This window comes from Balaenoptera ricei, chromosome 18 (assembly GCF_028023285.1).
Source record: "Balaenoptera ricei isolate mBalRic1 chromosome 18, mBalRic1.hap2, whole genome shotgun sequence".
Lineage (NCBI taxonomy): Eukaryota > Metazoa > Chordata > Mammalia > Artiodactyla > Balaenopteridae > Balaenoptera > Balaenoptera ricei.
Window position 1 is genome coordinate 22,670,721 of NC_082656.1, and position 17,588 is coordinate 22,688,308.

General features: G+C 47.8%; 1 protein-coding gene across 3 annotated transcripts in view; it reads left to right on the forward strand.

Moving 5' to 3' along the window:
• The window catches only part of TSC22D1 (TSC22 domain family member 1), a 129,668-nt gene extending 125,813 nt beyond the window's left edge, over positions 1-3,855 (forward strand). Inside the window, exons 1-3 of one of the 3 annotated variants that reach the window (XM_059902461.1) lie at positions 115-159; positions 1,229-1,280; positions 2,466-3,855. In XM_059902461.1, the coding sequence (XP_059758444.1) occupies positions 1,278-1,280; positions 2,466-2,723 (261 nt within the window). In that variant the 5' untranslated portion in view covers positions 115-159; positions 1,229-1,277 and the 3' untranslated portion in view covers positions 2,724-3,855. Of the gene's footprint in view, positions 1-114; positions 160-452; positions 828-1,228; positions 1,281-2,465 lie in introns of those variants that run through there. The other 2 variants (XM_059902459.1, XM_059902458.1) reach the window with 2 other exon arrangements.
• Positions 3,856-17,588: the final 13,733 nt, after the last annotated feature.

A 17,588-nucleotide genomic window follows, 5' to 3' on the forward strand; every position in this document is an offset into this window, starting at 1 on the left:
AGATAATTGAAATCGAGACACTCGGGCTCCTGCAAGTCTTTAGTGGTGGGACTGGGCATGCCCAGTAGCTCAGACGGGTCTGGTTGCAAATAAGCAGCTTTCGCGTTCGGCAGCCACGGGGACAGGCAGCTCCAGAGACTGGGTCTGGCTCCCTTAAACGTAAGCACGTGCGGGTTCCCAATCGTATTTTTCGGAGCCCCTCGGCGTTTTCTGCCGGAGCACTGCCCCATCTTTCCTTGATCACGGAGGCTTTGGCGGCCTGCACCCCAGCCCCTTAGACTGCGGCCTGGGCCAGCCCACCCGAGGAGCGGATCGCCGTGCTGGGGGCGGGGTGGGGGTGGGGAGGAAGGCGGGGAAGCGAGGAGGAGGGCGGGGAAGGGAGAAGGGGGCGGTTCCAGCGGCGTGCTGGCCAATCGGCGCGGCCCTTCCCTGCATATATTTTGCACGGAGACTGGGAGTCCTAGTCTAGAGCCTGGTGGAGCCCGGCTGCCGACGTGGGAACCTTCTCCGCACGGTAGTGGGATCTACATCTTCCCGGAATCGCCAAGCCCCAGAAGCCGGGTTTCTTTCAATTAGGGCTGCTGTTTTCTATTTCTCCCTGAGCTACATAAAGCCAGAAGATTTTTATCTAGCTCAAACAAGGCTGCTAGTATTCCTTCTTTTTTTTTTTTTTTCTGCGAGGGTGTTTTTGGCTGCAATTGCATGAAATCCCAATGGTGTAGACCAGTGGCGATGGATCTAGGAGTTTACCAACTGAGACATTTTTCAATTTCTTTCTTGTCGTCCTTGCTCGGGACTGAAAACGCCTCTGTGAGACTTGACAATAGGTAAATGTCGGCCGGGATAGTTTTTAAAAATTTACTCGTGAGATACTTGTAATAATGCAGGTGAAAGATAGCCTGGCGAATTCCTTTGTCCATTGCTGAGAGGCTACGGTGACATGGATGTTGCTTTTTGAAATGTTCAGAATAGCCTTCTTTTTGCAGGTCTGGCCAGAGAACAGGCTTTTACCACATTATGTAACTTAGCCTTTGTGGCTGACTAAAATTGGGAAATGTCTGGATATTCATTAGTAAAAGAGTGGCTGGTGTGTTCTGGAGGGTGATGTATTACATAGCATTAAAGAATATTGAAAAAATGATGCTAGTAACATCACGGAATTGGGAAATCCTTTTTGTCTTGGATGCTTAAGATAGATTCCATTTATCGATTTTTTTTTCCTTTTCAGCTCTTCTGGTGCAAGTGTGGTAGCTATTGACAACAAAATCGAGCAAGCTATGGTATGTACTGATTAAAAATCGTTTGTACTAAATGTGGGCACAGTACAAAAAGCGAGGTGTCTTGGGATGGAACAAGCGCATCCATAGTTAAACTGATGATTGCTCTCCATACATTTAGAAATGCCGGCACTGTCTCCATTCTGCTAGCATGAAGCCACATACCACAGCTGCTAAGGAGAGAGAAAGGGGCCCTGAGGGTATTCGATGTTCTTTCCAGGACCGATTTCCCACAGCCGTCGGGATTTTGGCGGAGGTTCCCCTTTTTGCTGGGGAATTGCTAGGAAAGCGCTGGCCCGGCGTGTCCTTAGGTCGTGGGTTCATCTCTAGTGATGTGGCTTTACTAGGAATCCTAAGGTTTACCGGGGAGCCGGGAGGGGGGAGGGCCACAGAAGTGGGGATCTCCGGAAGGGGCCTCCTACACCGGGCCCAAACGGATCCCCAGTGATGGAGGCTACTGCACAATGAAGAAGAACCGGAGAAAAGTTTCGCCTTCTCAGCCTGCGCCTGGTTTTCTCCTATTTTTTATTTCCGCCTTGGCCGTTCTTTGTTATTGGAGCAGCGCCTGTGGCTCTTCTCACGGGATTCTCTGCCCACTGTTGCTAGGCAAACTCCGAACCTTTAATTCGGAGCTATAAATAACTCGAGCGCCCATTGGCTGCAACGGCTGCCCAGGTTTCTGTGATGTCAGCTTAATCACGAAAGAGGGGGGGAGGGGGGGATGGGGGCAGGGAGGAAAATGCGGCAACACGCTCTGTAGGAACTGGCTGCAGCCGGTGCTGAGGGAGGCGGTCTGGCGGGCGGAGGGAGGGACTTGGGGGCGGGGACGCGGCTACCGTTGCTCCGGGGCTGGACAGCCCTGGGCCGGGCTTTTGCACGGAGCCCCAGAGCCCCAGTGCATTTTGCCATCTCGAATAGGAAACTTGAGCGTAAGCATTCCTGGCCAACGGCTGCAAGGAAAGCAAAGGCTTTAAAAAGGCTTGATGACTTAGACGTTAAACTGAAGTATTGTACAGTTGTGGTTGTAGTCCGGAGATTTCTCCTAGGGCCTGTTAAATGAGCTCTAAAGGCAGGATACGTAAATGGTTAGGGAGAGCCCCGCAAAATGATGCTTTAGAAATTCAGAGTGCGGGGAACAGTAAAGAGAAAGTTAAACCTTTTTTTTCCTCTTCTCTCTCTCCCTTTCAGGATCTGGTGAAAAGCCATTTGATGTATGCGGTTAGAGAGGAAGTGGAGGTCCTCAAAGAGCAAATCAAGGAACTAATAGAGAAAAATTCCCAGCTGGAGCAGGAAAACAATCTGCTGAAGACACTGGCCAGTCCCGAGCAGCTTGCCCAGTTCCAGGCTCAGCTGCAGACTGGCTCCCCCGCTGCCAACACACAGCCACAGGGGACCACACAGCCCCCAGCGCAGGCAGCGTCCCAGGGCTCAGGACCAACCGCGTAGCCTCCTGTGCCGCCGCGGAACTGGCTGCTGCTGTCTGAACTGAACCGACCGGAGAAGATGGACTGGGGGGCGTCCGCGTCCACCGTCACCCATTTCATTGCTCGCTGCAAAAGAGACGTGAGACTGACATATGCCATTATCTCTTTTTTTCCAGTATTAAACACTCATTAGCTTTCGGCTTGAAGAAATTTCTTAAGTTGGGTGAATTAAAGGTTAATGAGAGAATTAGCATGGATATACTGGGACCTCATGCAGCTTGGCAGATCCGTGAGAAATGGTTTCATTCATGCTGAGGAGCTGTGTGCCTTTCCATCCCTCCCCTGCTCCCCACCCCCCACTGCCAAGAGTTCTTCCTGCTTGCACGTGGTACACTCCACGGGGTTCCGAAGCAGTGGGGCACCACTGGACTTTCCTCTCTCTCCTCCCCCCCCGCCCAGGAACTGGACGGGGAGGTGAAAGTCAAGAGTGAAGCTTAGTCTCACCTCAGATGAGGAGAAACATAGTTCACTGTACAGATGACGACTGTCACCAACATTCATAAAAACCAATAGTACTGTGCCTCTTTCAAAACAGTGGATGACACAAAACTATTAGCGTGACTGAACGGTGACAGGTAGCTGGGATCTAGGCTATCTTACCCTGAAGGTTGTTTTGCTTATTGTATATTTGTGTATGTAGTGTAACTTTTGTACAATAGAGGACTGTAACGACTATTTAGGGTGTACAGATTGCAATTTAGATGTTTCACTGGCTGTCTGAAGAGGTGTGGGTTGTCTTTTATATAGAGATCTACGTGAAAAATAATACATGAAGAAAAACACACCTACCTAAAGAGATTTTAAGAATTTGGCACAGTTGGTCACTTTGTGTAATCTGAAATCTTCTAGCTGCTGAATATGTTAAAGTCAGTCCCTGTTCACCGAAGTCTTTTGATTGAGCTGGTTGAATACTTTGAAATATGATCAGTTCTAGCTAATGAAATGGATTTCCCAGTAGGGGTTTCTGCATATTACCTGTATAGTAGTTACCTGCCTATGTTTCTGTGCATGTTCTCTACACAGTTGTAAGGTGTCACTGTATTTAACTGTTGCACTTGTCAACTTTCAATAAAGCATATAAAATGTTGATAAAACAGTGTTTCCATGTTATAGTGTTAACTATAATAATCGCAGTCATTTCCACAACTATTTCCAGATAAAGTTAAAACAATTCGACTAGTAAAATCCTGAAGGGGGATGAAAGGGTTGGGCAAAGTAGTGGTGCTAGTGGTATGACTGGGGGAGTAAAACGAATCAGACGTTGCGTTCTGTCAGGCAGTAAGGGAAGAGACATAATGAAAGAGGCAAGAGCTTACTTCTTCAGACTAGTTGTGTGACCCGGTCAAGTGGCTTCCCCTGCTCAGGGCTAATGTGGGGTATTGTTGAAAGAGAGAATCTCTTAAGTTCCTCTGTGGTTTTAAAATTCTAGGAGCCCGTGGAAGTTTTAATCTCTCAATGTTTACCAGCTTAGGGGAATGAACCTTACTCTGTGTATAATCCCAACAAGCAACTCTAGGATCAGAAGATGGGAGTTAGAGAAGCTGATTTCCACTTTTAAGAACTCTGTCACCCTAAGTTGGGGTGTCTTTCCTAGTGTGGATTGAGTTCCCAGCTCCTGGGAATTTCCAAGAAAAGATAGGATAATTCCAGGGGTTTCCTCTTCTGGGTTTGAGGAAGGAAGGACCAGATAAGCAAGGGAGTCCCTCCCAGTTGATTCCTTAAGACTATAAAATAGGTCAAGACTCAAAACATGATGGAATCCTAAAGCAAATTGGCCCCTGAGAAGTGAGCCTGAGGGGTCCCACTCTGCTGCAGGAGCCATGCCAGCGAGCAGGCAGGGTGGATTTTCAGCTCTGCAATCTGCCCCTGCACCTCAGCAACCGCCCCTCCACCCAGCGGGAGTCAGGTATTCCCCAGCTCTAAGGCTTACGGAAGCCCTTGCAGGACAGGACTCGTCTCTTCTGAGTCCTTCACTTCTCTGATGTAGAACTGCTGAGAGATTGATGGGTGGATGGAGGGAACATCAGAGCTCCCCAAAAAGAACTGGACTGGGTGCATGTGTTACGAAGCTCAAAGTAACTGGTGGGGCCACCCATCTCCTGTTGAAGCGGTAAACTGCCGACGGCCTTGGGAGGTGGCGGTTGCCATGAAGATGGTTTGGGGAATTTGGAGAAGACTTAAAACAATCTTTGTCGTATTTGTTTGAAGGTTATATAACTTTGACTTAAATAAAGAGATACTTAATACAGTAATTTCATTTCCTTTAAAAAAAAAATACTGAATCGAAATATTTAACCATTTCATCTTTTAGGTTTTTAATGAATATCCTCAAGAGCAAAGGTGGTAATTGAGGAAATTTGACAAGTGTCATGTCAATGTATTATTAAGATAAGGGAGAACTTTCTTCATTATTTAAAGGAATTTGGGGCCTTTATATTAAAAATGTGACACTCCCATGACGTTTTTGGGGGCTGAATATTGTATGTGAAATACGAATGAATTATTAGAATCAAAAGATGTTTTTCCGTACATGTTAATTTTAGTAATTACTAAACACATTTTAAGTGATTGACTTATATTTAAGGATATTTAAGGTAATTTTAATTATTTAATTATTTATTTATTTATGGCTGTGTTGGGTCTTCGCTTCTGTGCGAGGGCTTTCTCCAGTTGCGGCAAGTGGGGGCCACTCTTCATTGCGGTGTGCGGGCCTCTCACTATCGCGGCCTCTCTTGTTGCGGAGCACAGGCTCCAGACGCGCAGGCTCAGTAGTTGTGGCTCACGGGCCCAGTTGTTCCGCGGCATGTGGGATCTTCCCAGACCAGGGCTCGAACCCGTGTCCCCTGCATTGGCAGGCAGATTCTCAACCACTGCGCCACCAGGGAAGCCCTAAGGTAATTTTAAAAAGCATTTTACTATCTGCTTACAGGCCTGATTAGGCCTTTGTTGGCCTGTGGGTTGTTATGTAATTGATTATATCATACTTACGTTATGTGGAGCGGGAGAGATTTTTAAGGGGGACAGAATGTTGTCCAGCACTGGGTGTTCCTGACATCAGCAATTGCAGCAGGAGAGACCGCCATTCAGGGAAGGAGAGACAGAAGGAATTTTACGTGATTTTAATGAATGTTTGCTTTTTGTTTCAAATTAACAATGCTCAAAACTCAGTAATTCTGTGCTTTTTTTTTGTTTTTGCATAGTTTAAAAGCAAAAATCTATTTTTCATTATGTGATCAATACGTAATGCCAGAATCAATTTTAAATTGACACAAGAAATGTATAAAAGTGCATTACAACTGAAATTAGAAATGAAAACTTAATTTCCTCAGACACTGCTCTGCCCTTACTTTATGTAAAATAAGTAGTTGAAGCTATCAGGAGCCTGACTGCTTTTAGCCGTCAACTTGCATTCCCGCAGCAGTCATGGCCTAAAGATTAGAAACGGAGACAGAGAAAATGAAGTTTCCTCCTTCACAGATAAAATTGCCTGCCACGGAGCCGAGGATGAAGACTTCTGGCTGCCAGGCCTGGCCCTGCAGTAACTAGCTCTTTGACCTTTTGAATGGGACCTCAGACCCACTTTCTCATCTGTAAAATATGGAGTTGGATCAGATCACAAAGATTCTGTCCTGCCATAAGATGCTACAGTCCTCTGCTTTTTCCAATGACTTTATTTCATTGGAACTTTTTGGGGAGAGTGTGCTGTTCTGTTTGTTCATCTAACTTCTGGGGCTAAAATTAATTTGGTTTTAATCCTAGCTTTGCCAGTTACTAGCTAAGTGACCTTGGGCAGGTTCCTTTACTAACTGGTCTGTTTCCTCATGTTAAAATGGGGGCATGCTATCTCCATAGGGTTTTTTGTAAGTGTAATGCTGGAAAGCCATAAACAGAGACATGGGTTCAGAGCAAAGGTTCAAGAAATGTTAGCCTTTCTCTTATTTTTGAGTCATTCATCCTCTTGTTTATGTTTATATATATATTTAATTTTGTATTTTTTTCAGGAATAAAGTTGTGGCAGTTTTATTTTCTAATAGCTTTTATTTAGCATGGATAATAGTGGTGGCTGTTAAAATTTTATTACAAAAACACACATTAAAAAATGCCATTTAGAATATGGACAGAAATGGACCATTTCTTCTGTATCTAAAAAGATAATACTTAAGGCAGCTATTTGATTTACATAAGTCAGAAAGAATTTACTGGGAATTGTTCATGTTTGAAAGTCATATTGGTAGAAGTAAATACACAATTACAGGTGGAATGTATATCTTAAATTATTAATTTCCTTATGGAAAAAAGTTCTAGGTAAAACAGTGCTATGGAAGGCCAGGCAGACCAAAGTCACTGGGATTAGCAATCAGGCTTTAGCAACAGCTGTTTTAAAAGGTTCAGTGGCCATTTTAATTTATTTATTTTTGGCTGCGTTAGGTCTTTGTTGCTGCGTGCAGGCTTTCTCTAGTTGCGGCGAGCGGGGTCTACTCTTCATTGTGGTGCATGGGCTTCTTATTGCGGTAGCTTCTCTTGTTGCGGAACATGAGCTCTACGCGCGCCGGCTTCAGTAGTTGTGGCTTGCAGGCTCAGTAGTTGTGGCTCGGGCTCTAGTGAGCGGGCTCAGTGGCGCACGGGCTCAGTTGCTCCGTGGCATGTGGGATCTTCCCGGACCAGGGCTCGAACCCGTGTCCCCTGCATTGGCAGGCAGATTCTCAACCACTGCGCCACCAGGGAAGCCCTCAGTGGTCATTTTAAAGAGTGCAAAAATGACTACACGGTTACAATATAAATCTGTCCTTTAATCCAGGTGTTTTGGACACAGATGTCTGTAGGGTATGACAGAGAAGCCCCCTGAGTGAAGTGAGATGGGACCATAGGAAGTGGTAGTGACTGTGGCCTTGGAGAGTGTGCTCCATCCACACACACGGGGCCTGTGCTCCTCAGCTCCATGCGGTTGTTGCTGGGTGGGAACTCAGGCGCTGTGTTGCCAGATCTTCGCATTTTTCAAGATCCAGAAACCCAGGCTGTGTCTGAAAATTCCCGATTTTTAGACACCGTGCAGACCAAACAAAAGCACAGCTACTCTGCTGATTTGGCCCACAGGCTGCGAGTTTCCGCTCCCTACTCTCTAGATCTGCCTCAAGAACTAGACTCCTGCCCTAAATGGCAACTCATCCCTTCAGCACAAAATAAAACAAAATCAAACCTCTTCTTTTTTGAGTAGAGAAAATGGGCACAGGCTGTCTGGTAAGCTATGTGTGAATTTACTCAGAGAACGTTTCCTGAGTACCTTCTGTGGCTTGTTCATTTTACTAGAAGGTAGTGTAGAGCCCTTGCCCTGAAGAGCAGCTCAAGTATTGCCTGTAAGAGAAGTGAAGCACTTTGTTCTCTGGCAAAATTTGCCTTACGTGACATAATACCTGAATCACTCCTTCTCTGTTCCTTTTCAGATGAATCCTTCAGCAAAAATATTTCTGGGAGTTCTTTTAAGAACTGTTGTTAAATTGGTAGCAATTCCTCAGGGTAGTATAACCCCTCCGCTACATTTTATAACTGACTCATGTAAGGACAAAGATGGTGTTTGCAGATGTGTGTGCTACAAGCTTATATCACACATGCCCCAAATTGCCAGGAATAACATGTATTTCAGTAAAACAATCTGCCCTATTGAATCAAGTACACTCAAGCATCCCCTGATAGTGGTTTATAGTCGATGCAGACTAGGGGAGCAAGAAAACAGAAGACTGAGTTTCTCTCCTTAAGAAGAGAGAGAGGTGGAGACATTAGGGTGACCCACTGTACTGGTTTGCCCAGGGATTGAGGGCGTTTCCGGGAAGTGAGACTTTCAGTGCTAAAACCAGGAAAGTCCCAGGCAAATTGGGACAAATTGGTCTTCCTAGATCCCATTTCCTCTTCTACTTAGACACACAGCTGAATTACACCTCCCAGCCCCTTGAAGTTGGGTGTGACATGGGACTCAGTTTTAGTCAATGGATTGAGAGCTGAAGTGATGAACACCTGGCCGTAAGAAACCCAGTCTGCTGTGCTCCTTCTGCTGACCTGATGGGAAAGACCTTGGGCCCTTGGACGTGACAGAGGCTCTGTCAGCCTGTGTACGTGTGTGTGTGTGTGTGTGTGTGTGTGTGTGTGTGTGTGACTGGAGCGTCCTACCCCACTAACCTGGGACCGGCCAGCACGGTGCCATTTGCCGGAGCGTGTCAGCCTTTAGGCATCTGAGAAACTGCTTGCCTCAGGGACTGACACCAACTAACATGGAAATGAAGACGCTGAACTGGGGTGCTGCCGCCAGAACCAAAATGTGTGGTGTTGACTATGGCTGGGTGATGAAACGATTGGAGGCTTGAGATTGAGACCCGTACTGTGAAGCGGCAACACGTTTTGTAAAACTGCTGCCTGTGCTACCTTAGAAGCCGCCCAATTGCCCAGTGAGCCTGTAGCTCTAAGGGGTCAGAAAGTTAGTAACCTGTGGCTCTTTGCTGTGTTTGACAAAGGCTTTCAAGAAAAAGGTGAGCTCAGTTTGTAAGTAGAAAGGAAGGGGAAGAAAAGGTAAGAAATTTGGGGTGGTCTGGTATTGGAAAAGCCTGTTGCTTCTAGAGCCCAAAGAGTTGGAAATAAGACTAAAAAGCCATTAAGGCCCATTAGGACCTTTCAGTTAAACAAGATGATCCACCCCTTCAGCAAATATGGGATAAAGGGTACGGACTCTCCGTAGATGCCTTTGGTTTCAAATGGCTTCCGGGTGCTGACCGTTCAGCTGATAGAGGTGGGTGAGACCAAGTACTAAATCATAACACTATCTTGTCCAGAAAAATATTTTTGGTCATGCTATTGACACATTGAATTGATTGGATACAAATAAGGGAGAAGCCTGCTAAGTTTCTGAGGAACTTCTATCGCCAAGGAAAACACCAGCCTGCCCAGACTTCAATGATAACAACGACAACAGCAAAACGTTGCTGGAACCTTCAAATAACCAGCAGGCCTTAGGACTGGCAGCGGGCATCTAAAGCTGTCCGGCTCCCAAGGAGATCATTCTTCTCCAGCACCCACTTCACACAAGGAGGATACCAGGCAAGGAAACCCCCCAGACGCAGGAGCCTGGAGCTTTGGAGAATAATGGGCCAAGGATTTCCTCCCAGAGAGCAAAAGGAGTCAGCTGGGATCAGAGGTCACCATCGGATGATCCTTGGGCTGTATCAAGCCTACTGACCAGAGCTGGCTCTCAGACACGTGTTTACACAGTGTTTGGGGCAAAAAAGTGAATTAGTGACATCCCTTCTGAAACTCGGGTATCATTCCAAGTTCTGGCAACCTTGAGTCTGTCAATTCCTGCATGACAGTCCCCACCTGCTGCTGAGTTGAGCTGCTGTTGACTTTAGCTGGGGCGTGGGCCTCCAGCTGCCAGAAGCCCACCACTCTGGGATGGCCCACGCTGTCAGCTGCCATCATGCCTCTCTCATCTGGTTGCATACCTGGCCCAGGTAGGCATTCGAGGTTGTGTTCCAAACCCAGACTCTAACACCTGATTCCTAAAATTTGGTGGCTTAATTCATTTTAACCCTGTTTTTAACATTCACATGATATGAACCCTTAAAGAAGAAAAGAACTTGAACTTGTTCTATTACCTCTTGGGTTTTATTTTGCTTTGTAGATCCAAGCTGTTGGAAAGGAGCAGAGTTATGCTTTTTCCTTCACGGATGAGACATGATTGAACTGGGCCAAAGCATGAAGACTGGCAGCGTCCTTTTGGGGAAAAGAAAATGGAACCCATTTGTTATTATTATTATTACATGTTATTGAGCTTACTGTGTGCTAAGCACTTGAAATACAGTATCTCATTTATTCTTCACGCCGGCCCCGTGAGGAAGGTGTCATCCCACATTATAGGAGAAGAGAGCAGAAGTAAGTTGCCAGGTCAAGTGTAAAGAGGTGATAAGTGTCATGCAAACCACTTGTGACAGACACCAAGGTCAGTGCTCTTAGCCACCATTTTGGCCCTTTCCAAAGCCAGGCAGCCCCATCCAGTGGAGCATGGCTGGGGCCCTTGGCTGCCCCAGTGCTGGCATTCTGTCCATCCCTCCGTGTGTACACCAAAGAGGGGTGCATGTGGTGGCACAGGTCAGGGTTGGCCTGTGAATCCTGTTTCTTCCAGGAAGCAATAATACACAACACCCTGCCCCAAACTCTTCCTGCCCTGTCAAGCTGCTTGGCTAGCAGGGTCCAATGGAATTCTATGTCCTTGTAAGGGAATTTTACAGCACAAAGGGAAGACTAGGTATGGATTGAGGAGCCATAGGTGAATGTACAGCACAAAGGCAAGTAGACCTCCACTTCCTCCCACCCATCATGGCACCAGATGGATCCACGGCATAGATGAGACAGTTTCCTTTCCCACACCAGTGTCCCCGCCACTTGACCCAGAAAAGCCATCACTGGAGAATGAAATGATCCTCTAGAGCATGCAACTATTCATTCATTCATAAAACCCACCACATTTATTAAGCACCCACAACGTACCAACCTTAGGGAGCCCCCTACGTCCTGTAGGTACAACAATGAAAACACTTCTGCTTTTGAGGTGCTCAAGTCCAGCAGCAAAGACAGATCATATAAAGGATTATTATGATGCAAAAGACTACCTCTCTCAATATCATTGCACACTGAAGCGTCGTGGCACAAAGCGGCAGGGAGAATCCACTCTGTCTGGGAAGTGAGTAACTGAGGGTGGGAAGAGACACAGTTTGGGGAGGATATTTTGGTCTCGCTCCATGCTTGTTTTGGGAAGAGGTGTTGGAATACTGTCTGCTGTTGGCTGCCCAGAATTCATTTTTCATCCTTCCGTTGGGAAACCCCAAGGTAACTACAGAAATGGCCCTGCTTGACATCTGCCCTTCCCCCCAGCCACAGCGACCCAACCTGGTTGAGTCAGAATGAACTTTAGCCTTCAAAGGACTCAGAATCTTGCCCCGGTCTCTCCCTGCTGGGATTGGCAGTTTGAAAATGAAACGCTCACAAGTGCCACAGCCATGAGCAGAAAGCTTGCGACACCTGCAGGAGCCGTTGTGTGGGTCCAGAAGATGAGGCAGCCTAAAGGAAGCCGGGCTGAGATGTGAATCTTTGTGACATCATTTGAACCCTGCTTTCAACTAGATCTGAAGCCAGATCTATCCCCCGACATTGCTCTTTTCTGTGAAGCTGATTTAAGTTAGGTTTTCTGTGGCTGGCAAACTAGAGGATCCCTAACTAGTACAGATCTTTCCTCTGTTTCCTTGTCAACAGATTGGAATTCTGTTTTTTTTTTTTCTATAGGAATAATTACTGTTGCATACTTTGAATTTTGGAAGAAATAATTATTGCTGTATACTTTGAGTTCCCAAAGTTCTATAGGAGTTATAAGTCTGTCTCATGATAAAGGAAGGAAGGGAGGGAGGGAGGGGGAGAGAGAGAGAGAAAGAGAAAGAAAGAAAGGAAGAGAGAAGGAAGGGAGGAAGGAAGGAAGGAAAGAAGGAAGGAAAGAGAATGAAAGAGAGAGAAAGAAAGAAGAAAGAAAGAAAGAAAGGAAGGCAGGAAGAAAGAAAGAAAGAAAGAAAGAAAGAAAGAAAGAAAGAAAGAGAACCACCTCCCATGGTTTCAAATTGAGTCCATTAGTGTGTGAAATTTTTACTAATACTGTAGATGAAGGACATCATATTTAACTGGTCCCCATGGTTGAGACCATTCTGTAAATGACCAACTGTAATTTCCATGGAGGTGGTGCTCAACTATATCTGGGAAGGTCCTCGAAGCCTCCTTGAGAACGTGATACTTGAGCTATGCCTTCTAGGGTAAATTGGCAAGAGGGGAGGGAGGAATCTTGTGAACGCAGAGAGGAACGGAAACTTTAGGCTGGTTTCCTCTAACTGGAGCGCAGACTGGTGGGGTATGAGGCAGGAGGGGGAGGAGGAGGTCCTGGAGGGCCCTGTAATCACGCTAAGGAATTGCAGGGAAGGAACACATTATAAAGTCCATTTTAGGAAGAATTTAGGAGGGGTGAGATTGTACACAGAGAAATCTGTTATTGAGCTGTTGAAATAGATCAGGTGTGAGAGAGGAATCTAAGAAACACACCAGGATGTAGAGTCTTGTCCGGGTGGGGTGGGGGAGGAGTGTGGGAGCCTCTGGCTCAGGGAATGGGGTGGGTGGGTGATAGTGCCACCCCCAGGGCAGGAATAGGAAGGTAGAGCCTGTCTGGCAGCCTAACAGAGTTCAGTTTTGAATGTGCAGAGTGAGGGGCTGTAAGGAATCCCAGTGGAGATTTCCTCTAGCCAGACCAGCCTCTGGCTCCGGGACCGGGGGCGATCTGGGCTAGCTGGCAGAGATTCCCATGCTCACGATGTCCATGCTTCTCTCTTCTTCCAGGGCACAGCCAGACTACCTTCCCAACCTCCCCGCAGTAGCGTGCACTATGTCCTGCCCACGGATGGTGAACAGAAGGGACATATGCCACCTGCAGGCGTGGCCCCGAGGGACCTGCCCACGCTCTCTCGGCATCCTCCCCCGAGCTGAGGGGGAGGACTTGAGGATGGGGGGAGGGCAGAGCTACAAACTGCAGGAGCCGAGCTCCCTGCGTGACTGTGTGGACAGGGCACCTCCTCCCACACCCCCTCCCAACTCAGAGTGAGCTATGGGGAGAGTGAAGAGTGACCTGGGCTTGTGCTGAGCCCCAGGCATTTGGGAGTGTTTGTAACGCAGCTGAAGAAAGTGAGTTGAGTGTCATTTTTGTACCCAGTCCAAGCCTGTACTGCTCACCACACAGGTCAATGAATCGAGAAATGGGTTGTTGGGACAAGGAATAGTGACTTTATTCAGAAAGCTGGCAGACCGAGAAGATGGTGGAATAGTGTCCAAAGGACCATCTTACCCGAGTTAGAATTCAAGCTTCTTTTATACTAAAAGGGGAGGGAGTGTGGCTGCTTGTTGCTAACTTCTTGGTGCAGGTATCCTTCGTTCTTGCAGCTGTGTCCACTGAGGTCTGGTCACAATGTTCCTATAAACCTCCAACAAGACAAATGTTATTCTCTGTTCTACAACTTTGTATCTCTATATGAATGGGAAACTGTCATACCTTGAAAGGTCAGAGCCTTGAGAATGGGCTCTCCTGTATATTTCAGGCTATAGGCAACAGTCTTTTACAAAGGTGCAGAGCCAGCATGACTAAGCACAAAGCTTAGAGCTAAAGGGAAAGATCCAATGTGAGTCAGGTTTGTTCTCCTCTGTTACAGGACCACGACACAGGTGGAGGAATCAGGTCTTCTCAGAGAAGGGGCAGGAAAGTGAAGGTGGAGGCAAATACAGATGCATTTGCAGGTGTTGGGAAGCTGAATGTCCCTCCTACTAACCAAATTTGTCCCCTGTGAATTAGGAAATGGGGGTCTGCGCAGCAAGTTCAGACAGCAGCGGCTGGGAGTTTGAGAAAAACAATGAAGGTAGAATCACACAGATTTGTGGAAGGAAGCTGTCAATGAAAAGCACTTCTGGTCCCAATAGCAAATCCAGATCTTGCAGGATCCTGGTGGTCTCTGAAGAAGCCTCTGCCCCCGGATCAGGTGGCCTGGGGACCAGGCTCTCGGACTGGTGGTCTGGGGCTGTGTAGATGATGGATTCGGATGAGACAGGAGATCCTTGGAGCAGTGACAAAGAGAGTGAACACGAGAGAAAATGGAGGTCTGGATTTGAGCAGTGGTTTAAGGGAAAGGCGGGGGGTGGTTGGGGGATTTAAAGACATGAAAGCTATAGAATTGAGCGGATGACATGACCAACTAGATACCAGAGTTAGGACATTGGAGGGATGCTTGGGACAGAAAGCATGGCCATGGGAGGTTCTTCTATCCCAGCAGTACTGACACCTACAAAGTTACACAACAGAATTACCTTACACAGGAGAGAGGAGAGGGATTTCCTACGCAGCCTCTGGCTCTACCCCCTCCCTCCTCTTCCAGAGGGGACACTGAGTCCCAGGGACGTGAAGTCACATCTCCATGATCACAGAGTTAGTGACCAAGACAGCCCTGGACCCGAAAGTAATTGCAAGGGAAAGGGAAAAGTTGGTGAGAGGTGAGAGAGGAACAGAGGAGGGGCATTCATTCATTCATTCACTCATTCATTCCTTCACTCACTTCTTCATTCAGCAAGTAAGTATTGCCTTTTAGATGCTGGGGCCACAAATATGAATATGAGCCGGTACCTGCCTTTAAGAGCTTCTAGCCAGGGAGGAGACCCAGACAGCTGTTGGAATAAAGTGTGCAGGTTACAGTGGGACCGGAAGGAGGAGTCATTTGTGGCTGGGTTGTTGGAGTGGGTGGATGATGAGTATCACGAAAAGCTTCCAAAAGGAGCAACTTGAAGTCTTAAAAGATGAGGTGGACGAGTGGAAAGGATGTGTCGGTAGAGGAAGCGGACACCGGGCCAGAAAGCAAGCTGTGCTCTAAAGCAGCCCTCGGGTTGGAAAAGCAAGTGCTTCTCCTTGGAAATCATGTTTTGATCGGCGGGGGAATTTGGAGGAGACGTCAGAGAGCGAGGTCTCGGGGTAGCACGTGTTACAGCCTTGCCCCTCGGAGGCCTGGCTAGTGCACATCGGCCAGTGGAGCGGGGAGTAAGTTGCACCCGTCACTCAGCTAAGAACCGGAGAAGGCAGAGCTCAGAGGCAGACCTCTTGGCTCCGGGGATCAGCTCCACTGCACCGCAAGCCACCAGACACCACGCTGAGGGCCAGGATCCTGGAGGCGAGGCCGACCGTAAGTAACACAAATAAAAAGTGACAGTGCTAAAATCCATGAGGGAGTGTTGGGGGAGGGGGTGATTGACTCCGGCTGGGTAGGGGCAGCAGAAGTAGGATCTTGAGGTATGAATAAGATTTTGACAGAGTAGATGGAGAGGCATAGGGTGAGGAGAGCTATACTGGGGGAACCGTGAATGATTCCGATGGAATGTCTACCTTAGGGAGGAGCCTCCACGGATTTCAAAGCAATGAACAGCTGGAATCTGTGTTTTCTCAGAGGCCTGATCCCTCGTGTCTGCCCGGCCCTCGTCCTCTCACCTGCCGGGGGCAGTGATGCTCTTACCAGGGGCCATTTTTTTTTTCAATTTGTCTGGCACTTTGTAGATGCTAGATAAATATCTGTTGAATAAATGGAAAAGAGTGATGAGAAAAGATTCAGGAGGGCCTCTCCCCTTCCACTACTAGGGACATCTTTTGAAATTCTGGGATTATAAAACAGAAGATTTCGTTTACCCAGAGGACCCAAATCTTAGCTTCCTCCCCCAGGGTTCTTAATCTTTTTTTTTTGCTCCTTGGATCTCTTTGGTGTCTGGTGAGCCCTTCTCAGAACAAAGTTTTTGTTTTGTTTTTACTTTCTGTTTTTCTGTCAGGGGATAGATTAATTCTTTTTGTCCTGTTTATTTTCATGACCACTGCATTTGTTTCAAAAAGAACTTGCAGAAACAAGAGTGCAACTCAAAATCTCCTAGCAGTGTGAATTCAATGAGGTCAACTTAAAAAAGAAAAGAAAAGGAAGGGAAAGAATAGGGGAAAAAAAGGAAAAGGAAATGTCTGAAGCATTTGCGGGTCTCATCATCCAAAGCGAGAACCTCTGGCAGGGAGCTGGCCTCACGGCCCTCCCCTCGAGGACCCCCAACATGAAGCAGTAATCCTGGTGGTTAGACAGGGTTCACGCTGCCTCGGCCACTAAAAAGCCAGTGTGTTACTAGCAAACTGCCAGGTGTGCTGGGACGTGGGCCTGGGAGTGGCGGGCTTACGGGCCACCGGGCTCAGTGGACCCCTCCTCACTCCTTAGCCCTCACTTCCTCTTCTCACTTAGAAGAGGCAGGGATCCAGGTGACTCCGGGCAAGGAACACACACCCCTTTGGCGAAAACCTGGGCTTCTAGAATCCGCTAACTTCAAATGTCTGAACATCCCTGTTGCTTTGCTCTGTCTTTACAAACTTTTTCTTTCAGAGATTGATTGCATCTCCGTTGTAACGAATATTTATAGTCCGTTCATGCCTTTGACCCACAAATATTTACTGAGTGCTCATGTGAGCGAGAGCAAACCATCCGTGCTCCCTCCAAGACCGCGGGACCCCTCTGTCCGCCATCCGGGCAGATTCCAGCCATTCTTCCCAGTTTGGTTAAGGGAGGCCCTTGGGGTGGGGATGAGGAGTGTTGAGGGGAGTGGCCAACATCCTGGGTTGGTGGGGCCTCACTGGTGGGCCGCTGGGAGGCCAGAGGGCGCCGGGGTGGACGAGGGTGGGGTTTGGTGGGATTGATGTGGGCCCAGCGACCAGTAGCCCGCGCAGGGTCCGTTGGCGGAGGCGGTGGAGAGGGAGGGCTGCGGCCCTGAAGGAGTGCGCTGCTTTATACGCGGTGCTGATTGGCAGCTTCTACGCCGTTCATTCCTTCCTCAGATCCATCCATCCACTCACATCTAAAGAGATCTTCTCTACCTATGTACCTTCTCTAGGTTCTATACAGCTATGAGCACCCAATACAGCCCCTGATGCCTGGGAAGGGAGACGGGAAAGTCAATGGTTGGCATCTAGAAAAGGGCTGAGTGAGCGTCAGTGAAAGGGGCTGGCTTGGAGCAAAGGAGGAAATGACCAGGTCTGCCCGGAGGGGCGGGGAGGAGAGAAGAGGGGATTCCAAGGAAGGAAAAGCAGAGGGGTGTGAAGCAAGACCTCCTGGCCCGGAGCCAGGTCTTGTCGCCAGAGACAGGCTGCTCGCCCCAGAGGTGGCCGGGAATATCACCGTCACACTCGGGGCCACCAAGGGCTGAGGCC